Raw genomic sequence first — 16,803 nt, 5'->3', positions numbered from 1 at the left:
GATGATTTATGTAAAGAAAGACTCATAAAATATATGTTGGTCCTTTCTCCTTTTATCTTTTTTCTTATAACTTTGGCTTTTTATAACCCACTTGGAGATACATTTTAAGGTCTGCCTGCGTCAGACTCACTTTTGATTTATGGCTCGGCTTACCCACCCTTGGAGGAATATTAAAATACCTCGGAAGGCCACATCACCAGCCTATTATTATATTAAAGAGAAGGATATCTTAAGAAAGGCAAAGGCTGAGACAGGAATAGATATCCCACGTAAACACATCTGGTGTGCAATATTGGAAAGCACAGACATCTTCCTGTAATAAAAGTGCCCCACTTAGTCTTCTGGTCCTCTCTTTCTCTCCTTTCTCCTACCCATCCCCCCACCCCTTTCTTCTCTGTGGCAGGGTTTGCAAAAGGCCAGGTTGCTCACAAATTCCTAGCTGAGGGTGACTTGAACTTCCGATTTTCCTGCCTTTGCCTCCCAAATGCTGGGATACTGGAGTTATAGGCACATGTCACCATATTCTATTTTTGTTGCCTCTGACAGGGTCTAACTCACAGCTGTTCTCCTAACTCAACCTCCTAAGTGCTAGTCTGGCAGGTGTTTAGCTACCATATTCCAATTTGTTTTTCTATAGAAACTGAAAAGTTCAGATTTTGTAAGCTCGAGTTTAAATGTCCATTCAAATTTGTGCCTAAGAAAAGTGATTCAAAGTTGTTGAGAGCACAGCATGAAGGTCCTTCTCCCTCTCCTTTCCTCTTTCCTTCCTGGACAGAGGTTTGCTTGTGTCCCAGGCTGTCTGGAAACTCATTAGATAGCCCAAGCTGGCTTCAAACTCAAGGCAGTTCTGCTTCAGCCTCCCAAGTGCTGGGATTACAAAGTGACCACCACACTTGGCTCATTTGACATGTCTTAAATATTGTTCCTTAGCAATACCTATAGATCGGCCTTATTTACTGCAATGATCATACAGTATTACACTGTATGGTATCTGTCTGTCATCTATCTAGCTCTCCTGAATGCACAGATAGATATCCATAGGTGGATATATGTAGTAATCCATTGCTGTCATAAGCAATGTTGTTATAAAGACCAGTGGATGCATCTCTTTCAATATATGAGCAAATAAATATACATGAGATAATTCCTAGGTCAATGGAGATGTATGATTTAAATTCTGTGAAACTGTCCCCCAAAGAAGCAACACTGATTACACTCTGCTATAAGTGTGCAGGATAGCATCCATCTGCCTGGGGATGTGCATGGGTTCAAGGCTGATGGGAAAGTGATCTGTTGGATATACCTCCATTTCATGCTTTTTACATTTCTGTCATTCTGATGGGATGGTCCATGGATCTGGATTTGGGAGCTATGAAATTGGTGCAGAGTCCTCAACACACACCTGGACCAGACATTGTCTTCCATTGCCTTTGATCCTATTGTCAGTGATAGACAAGCAGCTGAGAAAGGGGGAGTAGTCTGGCTTGAAACAATGTTCTAGTGCCTTTGCCATAGACTCCTTGTTTTTGTCCTTCTGCCTTTTCCATGTTGGTCACAAGTGTTCTTCTCCTAGCATTCTTCACTCAGGGACATTGTCTTTCCCACAGGTTCATAAAGATGTATTTTAAACATGTCCTCTTTGAGGACACATTCTTTGACAAATGCTATTTTGAAGATGTGACATCCACAGACACCTATTTCAAGAACTGCACCATTGAGTCAACCACCTTCTACAACACAGGTAAAAAGATGGGCACACTAGGAGGAGGACAAAAAGGTGGCCTGGGATTTAGGAGCCAAAGGCTATAGTCAGACCTGAAACAAGAGTGAAGGAATTCACAGGCGATAATGGCAGCTTTAGTGGGGGGGGGGGGGCAAACATTAGGTGCCATTAGTTGGTATGGAATTTGTTTAATTTGTAGCTCAGGTTTTTTGTTTTTTTTTTCATGTGTAAATTGAAGCAAAACCTCTAGCCAAGTGTCTTCATCTGAATGAGACTTGTGGTATTCAAAAATACAGTATGACATTCATAAAACCAGCATTCCAGGAGGGCTACATTTTCAACCTGGATTCCTTCCAAAAACTGTTTCAATAACAATAAATCAAAAGAGGATGTTACCTCTGTTCAGATTTGGTACATAAGGCAAGACACTGAGAACATTTTAGGATTTCACAGTTTCAGATTTTCACTGTTAAAGAAAAAAAATCACAGAAATCTACGACTCTGCCACTCTTGCTGCTTCCTCTGTGCTCATCATAACTTATCGACGATGTCGTCACTGGTGTAGCTGGGACACACGGGAGCTTGTGTGTATTACCAGAACCTTCCCTACAGGGTCTCAGTGGAGACGAGTGTTCTGATTATCCCCACCATAAAGCTGAGAAAGCAGATTTAAGCAATTGATTAAGGCTACAGCTAGCAAGAAGACAGAGTCGGGAGCCACTTCTCAATTACATGGCTCAGAAAGCTGCAATCTTTGCATGGACTGCATGCTCCCTCCTTGGCATCAATGTCAACAGACAGTTCACACAACATTTTTCTCTCATGCTCTCAGCTTCAGAAGGTTCAATTTCTGGTCTCTAACATTCCTCCATCTCTAATAATCTGTTATTGGACATAGCTTCCTGAGTTTCTTCCAAGCTTTACCTTAAAAATGACTAGTTCCAGAATTGTCATACGAGGCTTCTTCATTTGCATAGTCACCACAGGCCTTCTTTTTTTTTTTTTTTTTTTGCTAGCATTTGTAGTTGGGAAATGTCATAGCTGGGAGAAGCAAAGACCATCATCAGGTGTATCAGGTGTATGCCTCCAATTGTGTGTGTGTGTGTGTGTGTGTGTGTGTGCGCCCGCGCGCGCGCGCATATGGAAGTATGGAAGCTAGAGTTGATGCTGAATGTCTTTTTCGATCACTTTTCCACAGTACCTTTGGAGACAGGGTCTTTTACTGGCCCTGGAGCTCACCGATTCAGCTAGACTGCTTGGTCAACAAGCCCTGGAAATCGTTCTGTGACCATTTCCCCAAATCTAGGAGTTATAGGCACAAGCACTTTACCACTGAGCCATCTCCCCAGCCCCTGTATGCCTTTGGTATAATAGGTAGATATTCAGGGAGATGAGTGTTCTGATAGGATCAGCCATCATCAGACCCAGGTTTCTCTACATAGCATTCTTTATACTAGGAAAGTTGGTCTTTGATAGTGTCAAAAAATATGTGAATTGTTTTCACAGCAAGTGGTTTTTACTTTTGAGAAAGTTTAGGGTTTTGAATAAGCTACTTACTACCCAGGCTCTGCAGTAGACAGTTCAGGCTGGCCCTATTCTTGTGTGTGAACAGTGTGTGTGTGTGTGTGTGTGTGTGTGTGTGTGTGTGTGTGTGTGTATCTTTATACTTTTGAAGAAAGCACTTTACTAATCTATTTTGCCAGTCCTTAAGCCCAATTCTTAAGTTCTACTCTCTAAGCTAGATTACTTCAGAGGAGTGTCACCTGACTGGGACAGACAGGATTCTCAGGGGCTGGGAAGATGGTCCAGGATAATGTGCTTACCACTCAAGTGTGAGGACTGGAGTCTACATCCTCAGAATCCATGTAAAGTCTGAGCAAGTGTGGCTGATGTATGTAATTCCAGCACTAGAGGAGCAGAGACAGGGGATCCCCAGGGCAAGCTGGCTAGCTAGAGTAGCTGGGATAAATGAGCTTCACATTTAGTGAAGGACCTTACCTCAGTAAACAAAGTAGAGAGTGGTTGAGAAAGACATCCAACAACTTCACGCCTTAATATGCATGTGCACACATATATATGCCTGCACACATATGAACGCGCACATACCACACAAAAATACACATGTAAAAATATGTCTCTAAAATTGGTATTATTTTCATTTCTCTTTATTACAGGAACTTGAGCTGAGCAGGTTATTATGATTTTTTTTTTTTTGCCAAACATCACTTTGACTTTGAGGCCACAGGTTATCTATAAAAGGACATCTTTGTGTCTACCTTTCTTTCCCCAGCTCCCAACCACTCACATGAACCAAGGCTTCTTTCTCTCCCCAGACCTCTACAAGCACAAGTTCATTGACTGTCGGTTTATCAACTCTACCTTTCTGGAGCAGAAAGAGGGCTGCCACATGGACTTTGAGGAGGACAATGATTTTCTGATTTACCTCGTCAGCTTTCTCGGCAGCCTGTCTGTCTTGCCTGGGAACATAATTTCTGCCCTGCTCATGGACAGAATCGGAAGACTCAAGATGATTGGTGAGTTGTTCATGGTAGAGCATTTAGGGCTCCTGGACACACTGGTTTGCTTCCTTCCCTTAAAGAAATATTGCACAAGGTAAGGCTGGATCTGCTGCTGTAAAACCAAGGAGGCACATTCACAGAATCCTAGGGTTTCCACAGAAAGGCTTTGAGTGTGCTGGGGGAGGGGTTCTGCATCATTTCTAGGGTGTTCTATTATTATTCCTACAACGATAATCAAATAGACCCACCCACCACACCTGCTTTATAAAATTATTGTAGAAAAGATATTTAATGTTCTTTAATGATAGTTTGATGATTTAAAGCAGACCATATTGTTTTTCTTATTTAATAGCAACATTCTGTCGACTGATAGTGGGAATGTGAGGGGATGAGACACATAGCAGGAGATATGCTCAAATTCTATGATATGTGTGTGAAATTGTGAAGAATAGGAGAGAAGATAAATAATAAAAATATTTTAAATTGCATAAAAATAGTTTAGGCTTTGTTGGAGAGCCTTATTTTGAAATCCTTGTACACATGGCCATTTGATTTTGAACATAGACTTTTCTTTGGGTTTTGGTTTCCTAATAATATGAGGTGTAATAGCTGGGGGGTTTGTGAGGGTTGAACATAAGATAGCCCAAACATCTTATAATGCACAGCATGTTGTAGGCTTTGTGAGTGACAGACTAGCATCTGTATTCACATCTGCCTGGCTTCCTTTCACCTTGCACCATTTGATGATGAAACACAATGTTGTGAGGGGTCAATAAGAAGTGAAATGTGTACACTGAGGGCCAGGAAGTATGTGTGGTAAACATGAGCTAAGGCCAAAGCTCTGGAAGTAGGAGGCACATTAATACAAAAAAGCCATTAAGGATCTGCCCCCAGGATGTTGTTGATCTGGAAAATTAATATCAAACTTTCCAGTGTCAAAACACAAAGGGAAACAAAATCGATCACATTATCATCTCGCTGGTGAAGAGGAAATAGATCAAATCTTCATGGGAAGAAACCTTTCTTAGTGTTTGGGTTTGTTGGATATTATTATTATAAATAGGCGATAAATATTCAGAATCGTGAATATAAGATGTGTCTGTGGTTTTGGCTTTCTCATCTCATCGGACAGCTGGAAAGTCATCTCATGGGTACAGCAGACTGAGTTACCTCTGTTAGAGGATGTGTTCTTGTCAGTTCAGAAGTCTCTTTAAGAACACGCACACATGCACACACACACACACACACACACACACACACACACACACACACAGAGAGAGAGAGAGAGAGAGAGAGAGACAGACAGACAGACAGACAGACAGACAGTCTACTGGTAGTGTACCAGGGCCATGGCTGCTCAGTCTCAGCACCCCTCACCTTTACAGAAAGGCCTGGAGCTGTGGACCAGCTCCGGCACTCTCAGTTCATATGGAGTACTAGTCACTCTCTGGGTAGACTTCCTTTCCACCGTGTCACCATGGGGTGCAGGGAGCTGCTTTGAAGCAGAGTTTTCTGGGACCCCCAGAGCAGCCTGGCTGCTGCAGCTGTGGCAGCTTTGTCCTGTTCACTCCTTGGAGCTCTTGTCTGGTTGAAATCATTTCTTATTAAGGTCAGTGTAGCAGTTCTCTTAATGAGGCCGTTACTCAATCATTTGTTCCTATAATAAACATTTATTTATATAGTCTTTACTCTGCACCAGACTGTGGAGGAAGCAATGGGAATATAACAGTAATTGAGGCCATCAACACCCTCGTGTTTGAAGAGCAAATGATAGATTGAGAGAGACAGACCTAGAGATTTCATTTAACAAACCCTGGGATGCTTACTATCTGCCAGGCTGTGTTCCACACATTTCATAAACATTAATGCATTTGAACCCTCACCATAACATAACCCCACGGGGTAGGTACTATTTTTATTAACATTTTACAGATGGGAAAATGAGACACCACAGAGAGGGCAAATGACCTATTCCGAGTCACACAGATAAGAAGTGGTGAGGCCTGAATTTGAACTCGGACCTCTTAATTAGAAGAGAGGTCAGGATTATGGAAGTGAAAAGGCAGTGGGCCATGAGGCTCTAAGGTAAGAGCAGTTAACACAGAGTCAAGGAAGTTCTCCTTGACCATCACTTGATTTGACAATGGTGTTTTACTCCTCAGAATTTATTGGTTAAGCCTCACACTGGTCCTGCTGAGGAGAGCATGCGTTCAGAGGGAATTGTTCTCAAGACTCCTGTGGCCCATAGATACCAGCCTCCTTCCCCTAGTCTCCTCTCCTAGCTGTTAGAAAGAGCCTGAAGTGCCTGTTTGCAGTTCTGCCCCTCCCCAGAGGGGTCTGGATGGATGGTCATCATTCCCTAGCTCCTTAACCAGGTGCCCACTACCCTTATAGTCCAAGTCCCGGGGTCCTGGTGTGATTCCAGGATGAGGTTCTGTCAGGAAGTAGTTTCTTGTTAGAGTCAGGTAAGCATTTGGACTTCTGGCAAGGAAGATGCTCTTTCCCCACTGTCCTGATGCTGGGGGGCAGAGGGGCAGAGGGGCAGGGGGCTCACCCACTTGCTTACTGGAACCCACTTCTTTTGTGTTCTTTCTTTTGGCCCACTCTATTTCATTCCCTTCCAGCCTGTAGCCCATTTGGGCATGACCAGACCCAACAGGAGGCTTCCCAAGTTTCCCTGAGTGCACTTCCTGGGTTTGGAAAGGGTTTGGCACAGCCCTTTTTAAATGGGGCCTCTTATCTCAGTCGGTGGGGTCCTAGTCCGACAATTCACCCAGGATAGCCTAGTGAAAGGACATTACTGATGGGCAGCTTTAGACGTGTGGCCAGGCTTGGGAGGACAAATGGGGGAGACAAGACTCTCACTGGTAAAAGTGGGAAGCAGTTGTCTTCCTATGGTGGCGGGAACCAGGGGGAGAAAACAGCATTTGCAGAGACCAGTGGGGTCTGAAACAGTAGCTGAAGGACAACCTGGAAGGAGCTGTGGTCCCGGAGGGATGTAGCCGTTGCCCAAAATGGAGTTTCCAAAATGGGATGGGAGTCCCTGAGCAGTCCCACCCCTCTCTCCTCCATTAACGTTGATTAGAGTTCCTGTGGGTAAGCTTCTCAGAGGGGTGCTGTAAGGCTGTGAGGACAGAGAGATCTCTGGGATGGAGATGGGTGTGTCTGAGTTGTATTTCTGTTGCTGTGACAAAACATCCTAAACTTTGCACTTAGAAGGGAGAAATATTTTGGATTCCTGACTTCAGAGATTTTGGTTTGTGGTCCTTCGACTCTGTTGTTTTAGGGTTTGTGTTGAGGCAGAGAGCATCATGGCAAGGAGTGTGTAGTAGTACAAAGCTGCTCACCTCATGGTAGCCTGGGAGCAGAGAGAGCTTACTTTTATTAAACAGCTCCTCCTTCAGACTCTATTATGACTCTATTTTGCTGCCTTGTGGCTGACCCTTCATTCAACACATGTGCTTTGGTTGTGTGTGTGTGGGTCATTTAAAATCCAAAGCAGAACAGGTCATAAGTGAAAAAGCAGAAGAACAGCCTTTCTGGAATTTTCCCTTTGTAGCCCACCCACTGACGTGTTCACATTGGAATGTAAGCTACATGAGAGCATGGACTCTTAATTTTTCACTTTATGTTTCTTTAAAAAAAGTTAAAATTTTAATATCTTAAATTTAGAGTTGTATATAAATGTATATCTACTCTTTCCATGTATATATATTGGTATTTACTTCTCCATGTGTATATAATTGTATTTAAAATATGTTTGAGTTTATTCTTTTCATTTGGAATATGGACATAGTAACTCAAGTAACACGTTACTTCAGCTGAGCCTGTGAGGATGGGAGGTGGGCGAATCTCGTGGGGAGCAGACTCCTGGATTCACCTCACAGGTTCTTTCGACGTCTGTCTTGTCTCTACAGGTGGCTCCATGCTCATCTCGGCAGTCTGCTGCTTCTTCCTGTTTTTTGGCAACAGTGAGTCTGCGATGATCGGCTGGCAATGCCTGTTCTGTGGGACCAGCATCGCAGCCTGGAATGCACTGGACGTCATCACAGTGGAGCTGTATCCCACCAACCAGAGGTCTGTTCTTCCTGGGTTTCCCTCTAAGACCTGTTTGTGTTTCTTTGGCCAAAATCCTACTTCCCACCAAATTTCGCACCACACATAGTCTTGGTTTTCCTAGAGTCCATGTTCCAAATGTCTTCTGGGCAACTGAGTTTTTTCTCCAAGGTGGTGACTAAGGCCTGGACGTGGGCAGGCTAGGGTTTGATAAGATTGAGTTGGGGACAAGAACCAAAGGACAAGAGTGAAGTGTCTCAGGAGTGGGATAAGAGTGAAGAATGGACAAAACCCTGTGTATTGTGCAATCCTCATGGTAGCTGAGCCCAGCCCTGCCAATGGGAACTCAGGCCAAAGGTGAAGATTTGGAACAGCATGGGATGGGGCTGGACAACAAAGAAGAGAAGCTGGGTGGAGGCACAGTGGTCCAGGGCTGGCAGGGTTTACGCTTGGTTTGAAAGCAGAGGGTCAAGGCCATTACTCAGTATGTGTTTCTCTTCATGAAGGGGATCTCAATTTGTAAGTACAGCAGGTAAGTGCTCATAAGGAATGGGCATGGTATGAGGATGGATAAATGGAATTCTGAGAAGTATTTTAGTGACATTTCTAAAGTCAGTGACAGAACATCTTTGGTTTGGATGACTATGGTTGTGACCTCATCCCCTGTCTGAAGCTCCTTTCTAGAGCCAAAGAATGCTAAGTTTTACAAATAGTAAGGGACAGGACAATGGTCATTATTGAATGGGGTGTGGCTTTAGAGGTAGGAAATGTAGGAGAGTAAAATAGATGCTTTAAAAAGAACAAGTGATCAGAAAAAAAAAAACCCACCACCTTAGAACATAATGTTTAGCTATATCAAAAAAGTTAAAAATGCTAACAAAATAAATCTGATAATAGAAGTCATAAGATATCTAGAAACCAACCTGAAACATTCATGAATAAAACCATAAACTTTTACTACAATGTAAAAGAAGACATAAAGTAAAAATCAAGACGTGTTTCATTGTGGATAAGACAATTTAATCTTAGAAAAATGTCAAGTTTAATTTAATTTTTCCAAGTTACAATAATCCATTCAAAATTTCCTGAGACTTTTCCTTCCCTGGAAAGTTGGGGAAAATCATTTTAAATTTTATTTAGAAGACCATGCATAAGAAAATAGAAAAAAAAAATAAAGCAAGCAAACACAGAAGGGCCAGAATTGGGGCTGGAGCTTACGAAGCCACCATGTTGTTCAGGTATAGATAGCCACAGAACAAGATCTGTAACCATCAAGCTATGCCAAATTCTTAAACTTTTGATTTAAAAAAAAGAACGTAGCCAGAAGGTTTCTTCAGTACCACCTGGCCGTGCGGTCCCTTGGCCGCTTATAAAATAATCATTCAGAGGCTTAATATTAATTACCAACTGCATGGCCTATGGTAGGCTTCCTGCTAGCTAACTCTTATAACTTAACCCTTTTATTAATCTATAAGTTGCCATGTGGCCATGGCTTAGCAGTACTTTTACATCTTGCTTCTCCTGGCACGGCTGGCAGCGTCTCCTCTCTCCCTTTTCTCCTCCCACTCTCTCCCTTGGATTTTCCCACCTGACTCCATCCTGCCCTGCCATAGGCCAGTGCAGCTTTATTTATCAACCAATCAGAGCAACACGTATTCACAGTGTACACAAAGATATCCCACAGCAAAAGAACATTTTACTTCAGCTAGGGAATGCCCGTCTTGAGAATATTGTCCCTGTATACCAGTGGTTCTCAATCTTCCTAATGCTGTGACCCTTTAATACAGTTCCTCATGTTGTGGTGACCCCCAACCACAAAATGATTGCATTGCTACTCCATAACTGTAATTTTGCTACTGTTGTGAATTGTAATATTAATACCCGTGTTTTCCTCTGGTCTTAGGGAACCCCTGTGAAAGGGTGGTTCAACTCCAGAAGGGTTCTTGACCCACAGGTTGATAACTGCTGCTGTATACAGCTGGGGTCAGGATAGGCTGTGTGTTCCTGATGGTTACCACTGAAATTTGATGGAGGCATAGTACCCAGTACTTGGTTCTGTCATGAAAGACAAACTCCAAACAGCACGAGGGATTATTAGGCTTTGCATATCCTCTTCATGAGTAGCTTGAGCAGATGGCTTCAGCTCCTATGTTTTTACTATCCCTTGCCTGTACTCCACCACAGACCATCTCTGTTGCAGGAAGTAAGAAAAAGGGCAGAAAAATAAAGGAAGAGAGAGCAAAAACACATTCAAAAACTCCTTCAGGAAATTTCTCAGTAGCTGCTGTATGCACTTTTGTCTCATTGGCCTAAACTAAGTCATGCCCACACAGCCAGCAGCAGGGACTCTGGGAAGTGCAGTTTTACACTTGGGGTCCTGCTTTTCAGGGCTGGCTAGCAGCAGTTTTTGTCACAAGATAGTGTTATGAAAGGGGTGCACTTACACTTTATTTTGCATGCAGCTTTATTTTTTGATATTTTTCTGTAAGCAAGTATTACTTGTAACTATTGTAATAACAGATATGCTTGGGAACATAAAGAAGCTTGAAGACAATACTCCAAATGTTAATAGTGGTCATTAGTCTAGATGTCCTTACATCTTTATATTATTCAGTATTTTTGATGTTGGCTGAAATAAAAACGTTTTGATATATAGGTAAAAAATTCATTCACTCCCACACCTCCTCCTCTTACAACAAGGTAAGAACCTAGTGTGATCCAGAACTTCAGAATCCTTTCCTGTGCTCTTATTTTGCAGGGCCACAGCCTTTGGCATCCTCAATGGATTGTGCAAATTTGGCGCCATCCTGGGAAACACTATCTTTGCTTCCTTTGTTGGGATAACCAAAGTGGTCCCCATCCTTCTGGCTGCTGCGTCTCTGGTTGGAGGTGGCCTGATTGCCCTTCGACTGCCAGAGACCCGGGAGCAGGTCCTCATGTGAATAACCCATGGAGAGAAAGATGGGAAGATCTTCTCCAGGACACTCCATCACAGCCATGCCTCCCACCTCTCACTGTCCACGGGACACCGTGGACAGCACAGGAGGAAAAATGGACTTTGTGATCACTAGTTTAGGACCTACTTCAGTTGTCAATACATTTGTAACTCAGGTGATTGATGGGGGGTGCCTTGAGTCACCCTTCGGATCCCAGAACTCTGTGCTTAGCTTCAGGTCTCTCCATCCAAGCAGGGAGGGCCAGGACCTTCCAGTAAACACACACAGTGAACAAGGAGTATGTGTTTCTCTAAATGAGGTGCAAGGAATTATTTGCATTTCGGACTGAAGTTGAGGACCAGAAACACTGAAGCTCCTCCGTGTAGCTCCTGGGAGTCCAGTGATTTAGCAAATTGCCTCGGTTGAGAGTTGGGGTCATCACACGAATACTGGGCTAGGAGAACAGGATATACATTTGCATTTGAACGTATCACCTATCATATTTTCCATTTGAAAATTGGCATAGTAGTATTGAATATATTCTGATATAGGAAAGCCAAATATTTAAACAAATTCTGTATGGACTGACTTTTCTTCCCAAGCGTCCTCAACTTTGAACGATGAAGAGGCGATGCATTAAGAATGATATTTATTATGATTTTGCTCTAGTCAGAGACACTTAAGGACGAGTATTCTGTAAACTAAGTTTGTATATAACAGTTTTGAGGTTTTATTTCCACAAATGGTAGCTGCTAATACTGCCAGCGTTTTAGCCACATTTGGGGAGGATTCGCCATTCAAGGTCCCAGGAAACTTGGTGCAACCAGATGACATTTGAGCACAATTTCAATACAGCCACTAGCTACTGTTGAGAGAATGCACCAAACAAGCTCTGAGCAGTTTTCTTCACCTTGGAACTTTTCAATTTAGTGGGGCAGATACTTTTCTCTCCTATGCGAGGCACTTGTGAAGCTCAAATCCATGGGTCCTTTGACTCTGCCGTTTACCTAGAAGCAACTGTGTTCTATGGCTGCTGGCACTCTCTAGAGAGACTAAAACAACACAGGTAGCTGACTGAGGTTGGGAAAAAGTTCTTCAGAGTGTGAGTTCTTCCTGATTGATTAGCAGGAAAGTGCACACTGCACATTTGTCTTGGTGATGATGTTTAGGACCTACGAGAAATCTGTGCTCTATGTCCTGATTCAGAGATTTTGAAATAGGCCCTTACACGGAAGTTAGGAAGTGAGGAGTGTTAAACACATGCATTTCTTTAGTGCTCTGAGGAATCTTTCCGGAGACCTGGTTTGGAACGTGAATGTAGAAGTGGGTGGGGAGAGGACCTCAAGACAGACTGCTCTGGCCGGTGTCAGCCATTGTCTGAGGTCTTGATGCTGAAAGAGTAGCTTTTTTTTTTTTTTTCCATCAGGACTATATATCTAGCAATGGTAGAGATGGGGAGCTAGTAGTTCCCATTACCTGAGCTGTGTTTGCCTGGGCCAGGGGAGCACCAGTCTGTAAGAGCTAAGTTTGCTCACTTTATTTGCACACACCCAGGAGCTGTAAAGTGCTAAACTTTGCCTATTTGAAACCTCAAGAAATCTAAATGAGACTAATGGCTATGTTGAGTGTTTCCTCAGTTTTGGGGAATGTGTAGAACCCATGGCAGTTCAAGCCATCTTTCTATAATCCTCTGAAATATAAATTAGCAGAGGAAAAGTGAATTTTTTGAGACCTTCCTTCCCATCTTCAAGTGTGGCTAACATGTTTACTTGGCTTCTCTGGTCCCCACCTCTTATACATCCTTTACTTTCTGTAAGGAAGAAAGATGCCACATCAGCTCTGATGTGACACCCTGATTCCCCCTAAATATAAATATATATAAATATACAGAATGTATTAATGCTTCTCTTGGTGTTTTATAGGCACTAACTAACACAACACTCTGTTGATAATGAGAGACTTTCTGTAATATAGCTGTAATATTCTTTCCCATTTTCTCGTGATATGGAATGCATCAGCTAGGATCATGAGAGAATTGTGTAAATCTGTGGTTACGTATCCCTCATAACAGTATTCTTTAATGGGATAATACATCTCAGTGAGCAGCTACCACTTTAAAAAAATGTACAAGACAGAATCTACATTTCCAGCCAGATAGATGTTGTAGACTTAAAATCTGATTAATTTTTGAGTGCAGGGATGGCTGCAGCCATTTGTAGGTTAACTCCACTTAGTTTCTAAGCTCTGTCTTCTATATTACATTTATGGATCCTTAAACCAACTACCTAACCAACCAAGGGCAATTCCCACCCCATCTGTCACACAGGCCATGTGAAAGATGCAGCATGGTCTGCAGCCTCTCTCATGAAGGATTATCTGGCCATGGTACCTGGCCACTTCATAGCTGCTGTCACTCCTGATGAGATGAATGTGTCTTTAAAATTAGTCTCTGTGGCAGGTCACTGGGGGATAATGTACAACATTCTTAGCCATCCATCTCTTGTTTTACCCCGAGAGACTTCTAATGACATCCATAGAGGGTGAAAGGGAAGAGCCTTTCCCTCATTGAACAAGACTCTTCACAGTTCATGATGTATTTTATGATGGCCAGTTTGGCTGTTGTTACTTTCAACAGTCTCAACTGCATTGTGTTATCTCCTGATGCTGATTTTTGATCTTTTGTTTTATTAAAACCAATTAGTGAAAGAGGTGTCCTGTTTCTGAAATTTGTAGCACATGAGCTTGAGATTGTGCAAAAGTAAATTCATTCTCTGGGTTCCCTGGCTATTGGTTCATGGGAAAAACAATAAAAATACTGTAAGTGAACCTAAGAACTGAGGCTAGAGATCATTTTCAGACACTTAGGTCTCCTCTGCATTCCTAAGGTGACTGAATTCTTTCTTCTACCTTTCTTATTTTTTCATATGGAAACTTTGAGAGGTTGGAAGATGTGGCCCAGCCACCTGAGGTGCTGGGACTGTGTGACAGGGCCTTGTAAGATGCTGTCTCTTTTTCTGAACTAACTCTCCCAGTTGAACTACACTCTTTCAAACCTGCTCTACTGGAGGCTCCTCCCAGTTATTTCCACGCGAACAACATTGATCTCCTTTGCTGCAGGGCATGCTGGGAAATTTATTTACAGGGAACATGACTATCATTTCTTCAAAGTGAAGTTCTTGGTACAAAAAAGAAAACAGACCAGTGAATCATTCTTCTTACATTTCTTGTTCATCAGAATCATCTGGACTGTCTAAGCTGGACATAGTGGCTTGCTAATAATCTCAACGCTGGGGAGGTGGAGGATCCCTGGTATTGACTGACAGTCATCCTAGTCTCTTTGGGGACTCCCAGGCCGATAAGGGACATCAAGGAAAAGGTGAACAGTACTTGAAGGACACCAGAGGTTGTCCTTTGGCTTCTAAACTCACATTCATGTGCACCCCCACATATACCAACACAAATCTGAACACACTGCTTGGTCCCATCCCCAGAGACTCTAATTTAGTCTGTATGGGGTAGGAGCTGAGAATTGGCATTTTAAGCAAATGTTCACGTGATGTGGGTGGTATTAGTTTCCAAACTGTATTTAGAGAAGCACAGACAACCTGTCTGTAGCTAGGTACTTTGATGTATTGGGGTGGGGGTGGGTGGAAGCATTTTTTTTATTCCCAGTATCAACCCACCCAGAATCTCATGTGAGCCCATGAGAAGCAAGAACATTTTTTTTTCCAGCATTTCAAAGGTATTGACTAATGGAATACATCGGGGACTCAATGGTGTTAGTGGTGACATTTTCATCCCTAAAGACTGTGGTTTCCCTCAGGCATTGGCCTCTTGGCCACATCTGGTGGTCCGGCTCCATCTCTTCCCTAAACTCAGCTGGGGGGTGGAAGGGTGTGGGGTGTGTGGGGTGTGTGGGGTGTGTAGATTTCACCTGGGATTGCTGGTGCCTGCTTTGTCTGTTTCCACTTGGTCTGGTGGTGGTGGCTGTGTTTATAGAGTTTTGTGGACAAATATGCCTTTGCTGTATTGAATCCCTTGGGATCTATAATGACAGTCTGATTCTAAAAGCTTTTCCTGGTGATCATGACAGAGTCGGGTGGAATATGACCTGCTGGCCATCAGCTGACCTTGCTTGGTGACACTCTTGACAAAGATGGGAAGATTTTTTTCTTTTAGAGATAAGACAGGGTAAGGGCACCTTAAAGCACATTTTGTGTAATTTGCAGAGGCATGGTGAAGAATTTATACGCATGACTTTTGTGCGGCATGGAGGGGGGGGGCAAAGATTAATAATGACTAGAGCTGTTCACAGATGTTAAATGGAAGAATAGAAGTTGTTAGTTTTTGCAAGTTATGGTTTGGGTAGGGAATTTATTTAGCAGTCCCATCCTATAACCTATGAATAGAGAGTGATACTCACTGTCACCTCACCTTAAATATACATTTAGCTACCCATTTACCTTTGGTATCATGAGTTTAACAGACTTCATGTTAGAGGTCATGAAGACATATTGAGATGTCTTCTCCTAAAGTTAATGTGGTCATCATGTTTGATAATTTCGCTTAGGCAGGGGAGTCTACTGAATCACAGCTACTGGCACTTTGGAGAGCAAGCCACTCAAAAATGACAGCCTTGACCTTCACTTACAATATGCATGCTCTGTAGTTCAGATTTCTTCAAATCAGTGCTTGTGATGATGTCAGCAGAATCTGAACAAAAAGCCTACAAAATAGCATTTTGTTACATCAACAGGAAAAAAAGGTAACTGTGTAGAGGTAAATAGTTTGAGTTAGCCACCTGACAATGTGTACTTAAGCATGTGCTCAACCAGGGAAGCAGGTGCTTTCAGAGAAATGAATGTTAGGCAATTCTGAAGTTGTGCAAACATCAGAGTGTATGTCCACACAAACAAAACTGGGTACAGAGTTACTAGGCAACCCAATCTTAGAGGACCATAATTGTCTATGTAGTTCATCTTCATGCAGCACAGATCTATATATCAAACTATGTTGTACACCATAAATATATGTAATTTGGAATTGTTGGTTTAAAGGTAAATAAATAAAAATGGCTTTCCAAGGACATTATATCACAAAGGACCTATTTAAGAATGAGTAGAAAAACTTTTAAGCCATTGATGATTAGAAATGAGTCTTATTAATTAAAGTCCTTCTCCCGAAGCATTGCCAACCAAATTCTACTGATCTCTAGAATACTGAAAGTGAGAAAGCATTAGATGTGTTTACTGGCATTGTACTCGTGGTTTTAAGAAGGCTCACTTTGAAAGCAACCCTCATTTTTCACATTGGACAGTGGAGATTCGATGTTATTATAGCTCATGATTTTCTAAGAATTTTGGTAGTATGTTGCTCAGCTATGACTGGTGAGCCAGAGAAGCATGTTGTATAGATAACTCTAAATATGTGTATGTTTATCCTGGGAGATTAATAGATGGTTTGAAAGGAAGCCCAACATTTTAAATTATATTTTGGGAAAGTGCAAAGTGGGTACTTAAGACATAAAAACAGGAAAAATGTCTCACACAAAACACACACATAACAGATA

The 16,803-nt window shown here is 42.4% G+C and overlaps 1 protein-coding gene across 3 annotated transcripts in view; it reads left to right on the top strand.

Annotated features, from left to right (window-relative positions):
• Sv2b (synaptic vesicle glycoprotein 2B) overlaps nucleotides 1-13,944 on the top strand; it is a 188,781-nt gene extending 174,837 nt beyond the window's left edge. For all 3 annotated transcript variants that reach the window (XM_036187790.1, XM_036187781.1, XM_036187772.1), the window contains exons 10-13: nucleotides 1,608-1,741; nucleotides 4,057-4,257; nucleotides 8,160-8,319; nucleotides 11,057-13,944. In XM_036187790.1, coding sequence (XP_036043683.1) covers nucleotides 1,608-1,741; nucleotides 4,057-4,257; nucleotides 8,160-8,319; nucleotides 11,057-11,240 — 679 coding nt within the window. In that variant the 3' untranslated portion in view covers nucleotides 11,241-13,944. The remainder of the gene's footprint in view (nucleotides 1-1,607; nucleotides 1,742-4,056; nucleotides 4,258-8,159; nucleotides 8,320-11,056) is intronic.
• The last annotated feature ends 2,859 nt before the right edge of the window (nucleotides 13,945-16,803 follow it).

The sequence above is a fragment of the Onychomys torridus genome, chromosome 1 (genome assembly GCF_903995425.1).
Source record: "Onychomys torridus chromosome 1, mOncTor1.1, whole genome shotgun sequence".
NCBI classification, from domain to species: domain Eukaryota; kingdom Metazoa; phylum Chordata; class Mammalia; order Rodentia; family Cricetidae; genus Onychomys; species Onychomys torridus.
Note: the sequence above shows the minus strand (reverse complement) of the source record. Positions and strands in the feature narration are given on the sequence as shown.